Below are 11,871 nucleotides of genomic sequence, written 5' to 3'. Positions count from 1 at the left end.
GATCATTCCTAAGCATCAAGACTCCATTCTCGCGCATTTGATTCTTTGAGATAGTGACTTGAGCTCCAATTGAGTAGAGAACTCCTTGAGTTGTGTTTTGAGCTCAAGTTGTGGCTTGTGTGCGTGATTGTGCTCTGGCTTTGAGTCTTGTGTGTGTTGCTCTTCCCTCCCTTACTTCTGTGCTTCTTTGTGATCATCAATTGTAAGGGCGAGAGGCTCGAAGTTGTGGAGATTCCTCGCAAACGGGAGAAAGTATAAGAAAGAAGAACTCCGCGGTATTCAAGTTGATCATTGGATCACTTGAAAGGGGTTGAGTGCAACCCTCGTCCATTGGGACGCCACAACGTGGAAGTAGGCAAGTGTTATACTTGGCCGAACCACGGGATAACTCACGTGTCTCTTGTGATTGCTTTTCTGTGTGAGTATTGTGACTCACAAGATCTTGATCTATAGCCACTTGGTTTTATCATTCTAACTCTTAACCAAGTTTTGTGGCTATTAGTTGTTGAATTTTACAGGATCACCTATTCACCCCCCTCTAGGTGCTCTCAGGGGAGCCACTCCGCTATAATTCACCGGACTGTCTGGTGTAGCACCGGACTGTCCGCTGTGCCATGCAGAGTAACGGCTACAGCACCAACGGTCGTCTACAAAAGTGACAGTGAAGCTATAGTGCGCGGACAACGCGCACAGAGTCAGAGCAGGCGCCAGAAGGCGCATCGGACAGTGAACAGTGACTGTCTGGTGCACCACCGGACTGTCCGGTGGCCCCACATATCAGAGCTCCAACGGTCGAACGCCAACGGTTGGGTGACGTGGCTGGCGCACCGGACAGTGTCCGATGGCGCACCGGACTGTCCGGTGTGCCCGTCGACAGACAGCCTCCCCAACGACCACTTTGGTGGTTGGGGCTATAAATACCCCCCAACCACCACACTTCAAGGCATCCAAGTTTTCAGCCAACACATTCAATACAAGAGCTAGTGCATTCAATACAAGACACAATTAGATTGAATCAAAACCTCTCCAGGTCCCAATTCCACTCAAATCAATTAGTGACTAGAAGAGAGAGTTTTGCCCGTGTTCTTTGAGCTCTTGCGCTTGGATCACTTTTCTTCTTCCCCATTTCTTGTTCCCAAGATCTTTGTAATAAAAGCAAGAGACACCAATTGTGTGGTGGTCCTTGTGGAGACTAAGTGTCCCAATTGATTGAGGAGAAAAGCTCACTCGGTCTAAGTGACCGTTTGAGAGAGGGAAAGGGTTGAAAGAGACCCAGTCTTTGTGACCACCTCAACGGGGAGTAGGTTTGAAAGAACCGAACCTCGGTAAAACAAATCATCGTGTCACTCTCGCTATTTGCTTGTGATTTATTTTTTCGCCCTCTCTTTCGGACTCGATTATATTTCTAACGCTAACCCCGGCTTGTAGTTGTGCTTAAACTTTATAAATTTCAGATTTGCCTATTCACCCCCCTCTAGGCGACTTTCACCCGTGGCTCTCTACCGAGTTACTCGACCGTGGTGCTTCGCCCTCGTGTGGGCTTCCCTTTGCGTAGGGGCACCAACGAGGATTAGTCGGGACCTTGCGTGGTTCCGGATACCTCGGTAAAAATACCGACGTCATTCACGAGAGTTTGCATCTCTACCTTGCTCTTTAGCTTCCGCATTTATATTAAGCATTTAAGTTTCAACCTTATCTTTATACTTATATTGTTTAGGATTGAAACTTAGACATTGCGGTAGAGATAGCAACACTTAGACAAAGTCTAGTTTGCACATTCTAGTTTGATTATTTGCATAGGTTTTGATCTAGGGATTTATTTGTAGCCTAGTTTAGTGAATGTTTTAGAAGTCCTAATTCACCCCCTTAGGCGTCACCTGTTTCCTTCAGTTCTCCATTTAAAAAAAGGAGGCCCAAAATCATAAAGTTGATTTTTAGTGTAAAATCATAGTTGCACTTCCATCTAGGGACAGAAACACAGTAGCCCCAAATGTTCTTTTGATTATCTTAGTCAAGCTTATCATGTCTGATTTGGTCTTAAACATAATTAGCGTATATACCCTAAGTAGGCCACAGTGACAGTGGTAAGAGATTATTTTAGAAAGACTTAAACATCATGGTTAGAGCTACACCTATTAGTAAGAAGTTTTTCATAGATCTCAATGGGCATGTAGGTATAGCAAGTACATATTTCGAGGTGGTTCATGGAGGTTTTGGAGGAGGGAGAGAGGAAATCTTAGACTTTGTAGTAACTTTTGACTTTTTGATAGCCAATGCCTTTCTTTAGAAAGAGAGAATCCCATTTAGTGACCATAGTAGTCACTGTACTCAGATTGACTTTATCTTCATAAGAACAGAGGACAAACAAACATGCTTGGAAATTGAAATATAGTGGAAGGATGGAAATTGATTTTATGTATCTACAAACTATGTTTCTACTCTGCAATTTATAGCACGTTCTTCGACTCGCTCATTTGTAATACAAATATAAAACATCTGAATATTTTCTCATATGGCCAACAATCGTACAAAAATATATTCCGCATAAAACAATGTTAGTTCAATTGAATAAAATTTAATTCTAAGGATCCAACCGAACTTAATTGGTATATGTGCCTAAATTATAGGACATCCGTTCCAAAATATTTGTCGTTTTAAAATTTTAATAGATTAATACAATACTTAGTGTAGATGTTTTCTATATATGTCTAGATTTATTTCTATTCATTTGAATATAGTCATAAAATTAAGAGCTAAAACGACTAATATTTTTTGTCGAAAAGAGTAATTATTAGTATAAATAAAAATTGCCAAATCCTAACGGGCGAGAAAATACAACGATCCTCTCAGATCTCTACGCGGTCCACGAGTATTCACGTCTGGGTTTTAGCCCAACTCGAATGTTGGCTCGGCCTTCGGTCCACAGCCACCGCCCAGGCGCCCACCAGACCGTCAGACACTCAGACTCGGACTGGCTCCGAGCCTCCGAGTGAGTCCGTGGTTCCAACCAGCATCGCATTCTTCCTGCTGCTCGCCTGCTCCAGAATGTTCCCCTCCAGCTCCGCCACCGGCCCCCGCTTCCTTCGCCCCTTCACCGCCACCGCACCCCGCCGTGCCATGGCGGCATGCACGGGCGCCCCAAGCGACCCGCCGATGCAGCAGTCTTCTCCCACCAAGGCGGTGCGCGTGGTGGTGAAGGGACGCGTGCAGGGCGTCTTCTTCCGGGACTGGACCGTGGAGATGGCGCGCTCCCTGGGGCTCGCCGGGTGGGTCCGCAACCGCCGCGACGGCACCGTGGAGGCGCTACTCTCCGGGGACCCGGACAAGGTGGACGAGATGGTGTCCCGGCGGATCCCCGTCGGCCCGCCCGCCGCCGTCGTCACCGCTGTTGTACCCTCCCCCGCTGAACCGGTCTCCCCCGACGATGGCTTCCACCGCAAGCCCACCGCCTGATTTATGGCTGGTTCATCGGCCATCCGTGGGGCGTGGTCATTGGCGAGCGGCGCCACTCGCCTGTGGTAATCAATCTACTGAAGAACACTGAAGAACACGTACATTCTTTTCCTGGAGATTGCTAGCGCTAATTTATGGTGTTGAATCAAATAATCTCAATCTTGACGAGGAGCTGCTTCGATGAGTGGACAAGGATTGTGACTGCTCGATACACTCGGTTCTTGTGATCATGTCTTATGCAGACCTGTGAACTGTGGTGTTTCTGACAACTATGCCGTGCCTGTAATTATCTACTATGTTCCGAGAGAAACGGTTATGTACGGCTTATTTGCGCTTACTTTGCTTTAATATTTCTATGGATTGTTTCAAAAAAAAAACTATGGAGATTGCCTAGTGTTCACGCTACGTTCACGACAGATCAAGAGGATCATCGATGTCCTGCTGCCCTGGTCATTTGTTGCATCTGTTGCTGGTGATGCAACATATGAATTTTACTCCAACTTAGAAACCTTTTACTTACTTTTTCTATTAGTACATTGATTAAACTGGACACTTGAGAGATTTTTCCTGGATTTCAAGAGTTGTTGTGCTTAGCTTATTTTAAAATCTCATGTAGAAATAGAGTCGTTAAATACTTGGTAAATTAGATTCAATTTTAGTGAAACCAATAATGCGATGGTCATTCTTTTTTAATTTTTTCACATAGAATAATTTTCTCTCTTGTCACTAACTCATGTTTCCGTATTCATTTAGGAAGTTGATGTGCTTGATTTGCATAGCTTGGAACTTAAGAGATCTAAGCCAATAGCTACAACAAGAGAAGCAATATCTCACCCAAGTAATCTCCAGTGTCTTTCTAACATTACTTGGTGTATAAGTAATGTCCAGTGTCTTCCTAACACTACTTGGTATACATTCTGTGTCTTTTCTGAACAATTTCTGAAATCTTACACAGGGAACTATCACCTAGAGCTATTGTATTTTTTTTAACTTGTATAAACTACATGCCTTTAAAGAAATGAAATAAAGGGTCTCTTGAATAAAAGCCATTACTATAGCAATAGAAGAATGATATTACAACGCAACAACAAAGATAAAGTCTTTTAGTTCCACAAGTAAATTAAAGTAGGCTAGTCCAACAGAATCCACAAATCTAAGGTTCATACACATGGATAGCCTATGTCTTTTAGTTATAGACAAATTGAGGGTAGATTAGAGTTGAAACTCAACATAAGTCACAAGTCAAGATTCATAGACTAGGGTTGAAACCTGACATAAGTCACAAGTCAAGATTGGATAACCGTTTTTATGTGCTCCTATTAAAGGCTAAGTCTTTAGTTATATTTATTCCTTTCAAATCTGTTTTGCTATCTTTTCTCGTATCAACATCGACCTTTTACTGTCTCTCTTTCTACTACTATTGCACATTGTTTTTGCTATGTATTGGTGTCCCTAAAGGTCTTTGTTGGACGATGTGATGTCATTTTATGATCATAAATCTAATGCAACGTATGCATTTCCGCAGTACAGCACATTGTAATAATATAATCCAAACCAAAGAAACAATACAACCTAAAAAGGAACAAGAAGGCCATTAGCTTAATAATAATGACGAAGAGGTGATGTTTATAGGTGCAAAGCACACACATACTGCATATATAATTTGTATCTATAGCAACGATGGGTTTTGTTGTCAAGTGTCACAACAAACATTTTGGTGCTGCTGCCTCACAAGATTGTTTTTCTTAGACAATATTGAGGATATGCATGCATGATTATGGTGTGCACTGATACGGAGATGGCCTTCGATGCAGAGTAATTGGAGGACTCATGTTGAAGATGCACATGCAAATGGAAATAATGCACATCAACGCATAGAAAAGACAGAAGCCGAAAGGCAAGAAATATATGTAGCAATGCTGGAGAGAAGTAACCATGGAAAAGGGACACTACGAATATAGAAAAATAATAACACATTTTTAAAAGAAGGTTAAAAAGCCCACAACTGTAGCCCATCACAGCCTCTGCCACGAGCCGCGAGTGCGACCCAGCCGCGCAGGGTCACGATTTTTTTTGGGCCGGGCTTGGGTTGTCCTACTAGGGCAGGCCTTGACTTTCCAAAATGTTCCAGCAGTTCCTTGCTTCAGCCGTCTCGTCTCGTCTCGTCCCTCTCCGTCTCCGGTCTCCAGTCTCGCTGCTTCCACAAGTCCACAACCGTACCAGCACCACCGCGCCATGGCGTCCTCCGCCGATCCCGATGCCGCCACGCCACCATCCGCGCCGCAGCCGGAGCCCGCACGGAAGGCAGTCCGCGTGGTGGTGAAGGGGCGCGTCACGGGGGTGGGGTTCCGCGACTGGACTGCGTCCACGGCCGAGTCGCTCGGCCTCGCCGGCTGGGTCCGCAACCGCCGTGACGGCAGTGTGGAGGCCCTCCTCTCCGGAGACCCCGCGAAGATCGAAGACATGATAACCCGCCGCCTCCCCGTCGGCCCCCCAGCCGCCACCGTCACCGCCGTCGTCCCGTCCACGGCCGAGCCCGTGGATCCGTCCACCGGCTTCGAGATCAAGTTCACCGTCTGACCCCCCGTCCCGCGACAGGTTCGCGTCTCGCCGCGCGGTCTTGAACGGTCTATTCGTGCACTACTACTGCGAATCTGCGATTAAAGATCAGAGGCGACATCTAATGTACCGTAGTCTGTTTACCTGAATTCCTGAAAAGCTTTGCTATCTGCTTGGGTTGGAATTCATGCCAGATTGTGGGTATAAACCTGTTTCCTTACTACCTAGTGTCCAAGTCGGAATATTAATAAGCTATGCCAGGATTCAGATCGAAATATTTCTGTCACTGAGAAATGTGTTGCGTGACAACTTTCGAAGACTGTTGCCTCTCTGTGTTTATCCCTAGATCCTAATGTACAAACAGAGTCTTATACAGTACTCCCTCCGTTTTGCACTATCCAGCGACTAATAAAAAGAAACGGAGGGAGTACTGTGCATTAACGTCAAGTTTCAGAGTTCAGACATGTGCCTCGTGCCTGCTTTCTAATTACAAATATAGTCAGTTGTGTTTTGCACCTGTGCCAAGTCTCAGGACCAGACCAGATAGCTTCTGCCATCCACAAAGCTGTCATGTGATCCTTGACAATTTCTGAGGTTGCTTGCCTGAACAACCTTCCTGCATTCTTGATCTACTTGACTAATACAGGGGAAGATGCTCACATAGATTTATATAGTAATACCTTGGGAGTTTTTCTGAGGATCTTCCTAGCACTGATGAGTACTTCCTTTCTATTAGACATGTACCTGCACATAGCTGAAAGTGCATGCTGCTCAAATTAAACCTTCTCTTGCAACTCCACAAGTGCCTTGCCGCCTTCTTCTTCCTCTTTCTTGTGGAGCTGCACTGGCTTGAACGTGAACCGCTTGGCGCAAATGGCGTAGTACACCAGGTTCATGACCTGCAGTACCGTGACGACCCAGTAAAAGTAATCCAGCTTGCCGTGATTGATGTTGTCCGGCAGCCAGTTGGCGCCGCCGGGCCCCGCGCTCCAGCGGTGCACAGCGTCCACCAGCAGCGTGCTCGCGTAGCTTCCCAGCGAGATGGACAGCCAGAAGAGCGCCGTCGCCGTGCTGCGCATGCTCTCGGGCGCCTGGTCGTACATGAACTCGAGGTGCCCCACGGAGGTGAACGCCTCGGCCACGCCGTGCAGCGCGTACTGCGGCACCAGCCAGTAGGCCGACAGCGGGGACGTGCCGGCGTCCGTGGCGCCGGCCGCCGCCGCCGCGTCCCTGCGGTGCCGCTCCACGAAGCCGGCGACCAGGGTGGCGAGCACGCTGATGGCGAAGCCGACGCCCATGCGGTGCAGGAAGGAGATGCCGCGGTCCAGCCCCGTGAAGCGGCGCGCCACGCGGATGAGCGCGCGGTCGTAGACGAAGAGGGTGAAGAGCATGGCCAGCAGCCCGAAGACGGTCATGGACCCCGCGGGGATCTCGAACGTGGAGAGGCCCGGCGCGAGGCGGCGGTCCATGGTGCTCGCCTGCTGCAGGGAGAAGGTGTTCTGCGTCGACGACCCCGTGATCACCAGGATGCCCGCCGCCCAGATAGGACCCATGCGGATCACCGACTTGAGCTCCTCCACGCGGTGCACGGTGCTCAGGCGCCACAGGTCCGGGACGGGGGCCGTCGACGGCTTGCCGGAGTCCGCGTCCGTCAGCGTGACCAGGTCGCCGTCGGTGACGATCGCCGCGCGGTCAAAGAAGCTGCAAACGGTGTCAGTTGAACTTAAATTTGGAGTGGCAGTTTATACTATCGAAAATTCGAATCTGATCCATGATTCAGACTAATTTATGTTTGATCCATAGTGACAAGTTTAATTTCACAGAAAAATACAGCTTAGAATATGACTCCCTGTTGAGTGTCCACGACGAATTTCAGGATAGGGTGTATCCACCATTGACAAGTGACAATTAACCGAGACTGCAATCACGCTTGCTTGAGCAAACAAACGTGGACCCGTGCGTTATGATCTTCTTCTCTCAGTGTCCAAGTCAAGACCGGACAACACGAGAAATTGTACCGTTGCGGACTTGTCCATTTTCGGCGCCACTTCACATGGCCTTGTGATTGGATCTACCCTGTCCGTGATCCTTTCTTGGCAATTTCTTATGGGTTGTCGGTTGTCGGCAGTCCATCCAGTCAAACCACCACAAAAAATGGGCCCCGATCCTTACCAGTGCAGTGCACTGCAGTCGGCAGTGAAAGAACAGAGCCGGTAGCAGAGTTAGGCAGCGGGACCAAGGTACCTGAGCTGATCCGTGTGCACAAGCTTGCCGTACATGGAGATGGGCGCGTCGAGCTCGTCGTCCTCGTACAGCAACGCGGGGTCGACGTCCGCCGCCGGCAGCCGCCGCTTCTTGACAGCGGCGACGACAACCTGCGCGAGCCGCGTGAACGGGCTCCCCGCGGGCTCCAGCCTCCGGTACATCGGGTACCCGGCCACGAAGGCGGCGACGGAGACGCCCATGCAGAAGGCCGGCACGCCGAGGCCCCAGCCCCAGCCCACGTTGTCCTGCACGTACACCACCGCCGTGACGGCCAGCAGCATGGACGCGCCGTTGCAGAAGTAGTACCAGTTGAAGAAGCCCCAGCTCCGCGCGCGCTCCGCCGCCCGCGACTCGTCGAACTGGTCCGCCCCGAACGCCACGATGCAGGGGCGGTACCCGCCCGCGCCCACCGCGTTCAGGAGCAGGGACACGTACAGCACCGCCAGCTGCCACGGCGCGGCCTCCTGGCATGCCACCGCGCCGCCGGGCTTGCACGGCGCCGGCCGGAACCGCGGCAGCGCCGCTGACACCGTCAGGAGCGCCATGCCCTGTGCGCGACGGACGTCAGTGATCATTCATTCACTCGCAGCCGCGCGCAGTTCACCACGCCCACGACGTATGCTGTATGCATTTCTTGGCAAGAGGGTTCCACAGTGCACGTACGGCTTGGTAGACGACGGACGCGGCGGCGATGGTCCAGAACCGGCCGATGCAGGCGTCGGCGAGGAAGGCACCGATGAGGGGCGTCGCGGCGGAGGTGCCGCCGAAGTTGGTGAGCGTGGTGGCGGCCTTCGCCAGCGGCATGTGCAGCTGAGTGGTCAGGTACGTCAGCATGTTGGTCGAGAAACCCACCACGGCGAGCTTCTCCGCCACCTCGTTTGCTGCGCGGGCGGAAGTGCAAACGCAAAAATTAAACCAATTGAGATCAAGGCTCCCAGCAAAAACAGCACCTGTTGGTTAGTAAACTCGCTTACCGAAGATGAAGGGCATTGTTCTCAGACCACCCTTCTTCCTGCATGTCATCTTCCCCGCTTCCTCCATGGCCATGGCTGCCGCCTTCTCCGTTCGTGGTGGCCGAGGCGAAACGCTCTTGTGCAGTTCCGCACAGCCACAACGGTGCCTAGCGTCCCTAGCTGCCTGGCCATCTCCGCTCCACTTATTTATGAAAACATATCATGTGCTTATTTAGTACACATATTAAATCATCATCATTTATTTTGAATTTCACGTTTCTTGTTGCTTTATATATGCTACAAATAACACCCTCCACTATTATTCTTTATTATTTTTATTTTGTCCCATAACTTTTAGTGCAGGTGAATGGCTCCTTTTCTTATGATGTTCCGATGGAGAGGGAGGCTCCTTCTAGTTGGCAGAAGAGGTGAAAGACTCCTTCGACTAGACGGAGAACTTTTTTGACCAATACTTTTAATTCTTAGATTGGAATTCTGTATTTTAATGTATCTTTTCTATCATAGAATAAATCTATGTATGATATGTGAAAACATGGTTTCATCGTCACCCCCTATAATATTAGCTCTAGATCTTTGTATCCAACACAGATCTAATCAACGTTTATCACTGAGTACCTGCCTGAAATTTCGCCCCCACAGTATGTTGGCCTTGTGAGTGGCGGAGGCGCCATACCATAAGCAACCTTAGTTGTCAGATTTCTGACGCCTATATGTAGCTCACAAGGCATTGGATGGCCAATATCATCCACTAGGAACCGCTGTCCTTCAGATATTTTCGTGGACGCGCAACTGCTGTGTCGACTTTTAGGAATAACCATGTTGGGAGGAGGCATCAACCCCTGCTAGGTTAGCTGCCTAACAACAATTGCCACTTGACGATGTACCTAGTCTAGAATAGATGCTTTAATCCTGACAAGTTCTTCCACTAGATTTCAGACTCTATCCTCTTCCTTGTTTTTTCCTCTCTGCCGACTCCTTTATGTGCGAACATAAGGTTGTGGTCCGGGTTGATGATGAGTGATTGTGAATGGGTAGCGTCTCGGGTCGAGTCGTGGACTGACCGAGGTGTGAGTTATGTGTATGTGCAACCATATCTGTCGGCTTATGGTGTGCAGGTGTGGAGCACAGGGACGATGGTCGACGACTGAGGTGAAGTCATGCGGGCTCGTGCTGACGAACTGGGAGCGGTGAAGGACAAATGCTAGGTATTGGCTGATGGACCGGAGCAGTCGAGTGACTAGCCGTGGTGCCTAACACCTAGGACATGCACTCGCGCGAGGACGTGGTGGAGCGGGACGTGTTGTCGACGCAGTCGAGGACTGGTGTAAACCCTAAAATACGTTTTAAGAAACTAGGAAGTCCCTTTATTCTTTTGTGGGATAAAATTTGAGTGGATTCTAGCATATGGTTTATTATGAAGCATATCCTTCCAAATGAATAAACATATAAACATGATATTGGGATTTAATGACTCGGATTTAAATTGATTTATATATAAAAATTTAAATTTAAGTTATAATTTCAAATCTCAGAAAAATAAATAATAGGGAGTTTTCCTATTTGGTTAATATATAAATGTTTCTTTCACTAATATTACATCTAGAAGCACTTATATAGATAAACAATAAATACAAAATAATGAATAAATATTCCACTTTTGCATAGCATGCTGAATTTCTAATTGTGCATTTAAGTTCTAAAGTTGGAACCTAGACTTGAATGCAAATTTGAAATGGAAATAAAGAAAACTAGAATTAGAATTTAGAAAAGAAAAGAAGAAAACCCAAGCTCTCGACCCACTTATGTCTTCTCCCGCTTTCACCCCACCTCGTCCCAGCCAAATCCCGTGTGCACGGTGCACCCTGCGCCGGCAGGCGGGCCTTGCCCACCACTTGTTGGCACTTGCCGACACGTGGTCAAGCTAATTGAAACAATGGGAGTGCGGAAATTATTTGATGCTTGTTAACACAGTGTATTAGCGCAAAAATGTTTTTCAGCCTCCTGCAATAGGGTGCAGTGCAGGTGTATTTATAGGTAACCAGGGGACGGTTCCACCCTGTCAAATACAGTTATGCCCCTGATTACCTATGTTATCCCTGAAATATTCCCCTCTTAAGGGTTATTATAGGTCATTACATCGTGATTAAGTATTTCACGGACAGACACACCATCAACTCTACCCACACAGTGGCTTACAAGTGGGACCAGGCGGCCCAGGACGGTTTTACACAGGCCCACCGTCCAAGTAACGCGTGGGTGGCCACATGTACCCTTCGTGCTCCATGTGCTAGGTCTTTGGTAGTCGTAGAGGCCTTCGCCGTTTCTGGCTTCGATAGGGACCGACAAGGCCTTCGCTTGCTCCGCACGCTCCCTCCGTCTTGGGGCCATCGCTCTTTCAGTCTTCGTCCGCCTTCGCTTTCTCTCTGTCATGTTTTATCCCTGTTGTGAAACGGTCGAGCGAGGGGGGCGTTACGCCTTCGCCCTAACATTTGCCCTCCGAGGGGTCAGTTCGACTAAGTGAGCTGGTGTCGAAATCTGTCGAGAGATGGCCGAAACGCTGCCCTCGCTCGGTTGAAGTGGCCCCGCGGGGTTTTTTGAAATGTGACCGTTGAAAGGTGGC

General features: G+C 48.7%; 3 protein-coding genes across 3 annotated transcripts; 2 read left to right on the top strand and 1 right to left on the bottom strand.

Moving 5' to 3' along the window:
* The first annotated feature begins 2,959 nt into the window (after window positions 1-2,959).
* LOC100280786 (acylphosphatase) lies at window positions 2,960-3,853 on the top strand. Its single transcript, NM_001153707.2, has one exon. It carries the CDS (start codon window positions 3,046-3,048, stop codon window positions 3,451-3,453), a length of 408 nt encoding a protein of 135 aa, NP_001147179.2. The 5' UTR covers window positions 2,960-3,045; the 3' UTR covers window positions 3,454-3,853.
* Window positions 3,854-5,582: 1,729 nt separating this feature from the next.
* Window positions 5,583-6,227, top strand: LOC103638230 (acylphosphatase-1-like). Its single transcript, NM_001328617.1, has one exon. The coding sequence runs from the start codon at window positions 5,689-5,691 to the stop codon at window positions 6,031-6,033; it is 345 nt and encodes a 114-aa protein (NP_001315546.1). The 5' UTR covers window positions 5,583-5,688; the 3' UTR covers window positions 6,034-6,227.
* Window positions 6,228-6,479: 252 nt separating this feature from the next.
* Window positions 6,480-9,397, bottom strand: LOC100191990 (Protein NRT1/ PTR FAMILY 3.1). Its single transcript, NM_001348733.1, has 4 exons — window positions 9,252-9,397; window positions 8,941-9,158; window positions 8,257-8,825; window positions 6,480-7,713 (listed from the first exon to the last, which is right to left on the bottom strand). Exons 1-4 carry the CDS (start codon window positions 9,322-9,324, stop codon window positions 6,789-6,791), a joined length of 1,785 nt encoding a protein of 594 aa, NP_001335662.1. The 5' UTR covers window positions 9,325-9,397; the 3' UTR covers window positions 6,480-6,788.
* Between the last annotated feature and the right edge of the window lie 2,474 nt (window positions 9,398-11,871).

Source organism: Zea mays, chromosome 9, assembly GCF_902167145.1.
Source record: "Zea mays cultivar B73 chromosome 9, Zm-B73-REFERENCE-NAM-5.0, whole genome shotgun sequence".
Lineage (NCBI taxonomy): Eukaryota > Viridiplantae > Streptophyta > Magnoliopsida > Poales > Poaceae > Zea > Zea mays.
The sequence above is the reverse complement of the archived record's forward strand: the minus strand, read 5'-3'. Positions and strand labels throughout refer to the sequence as shown.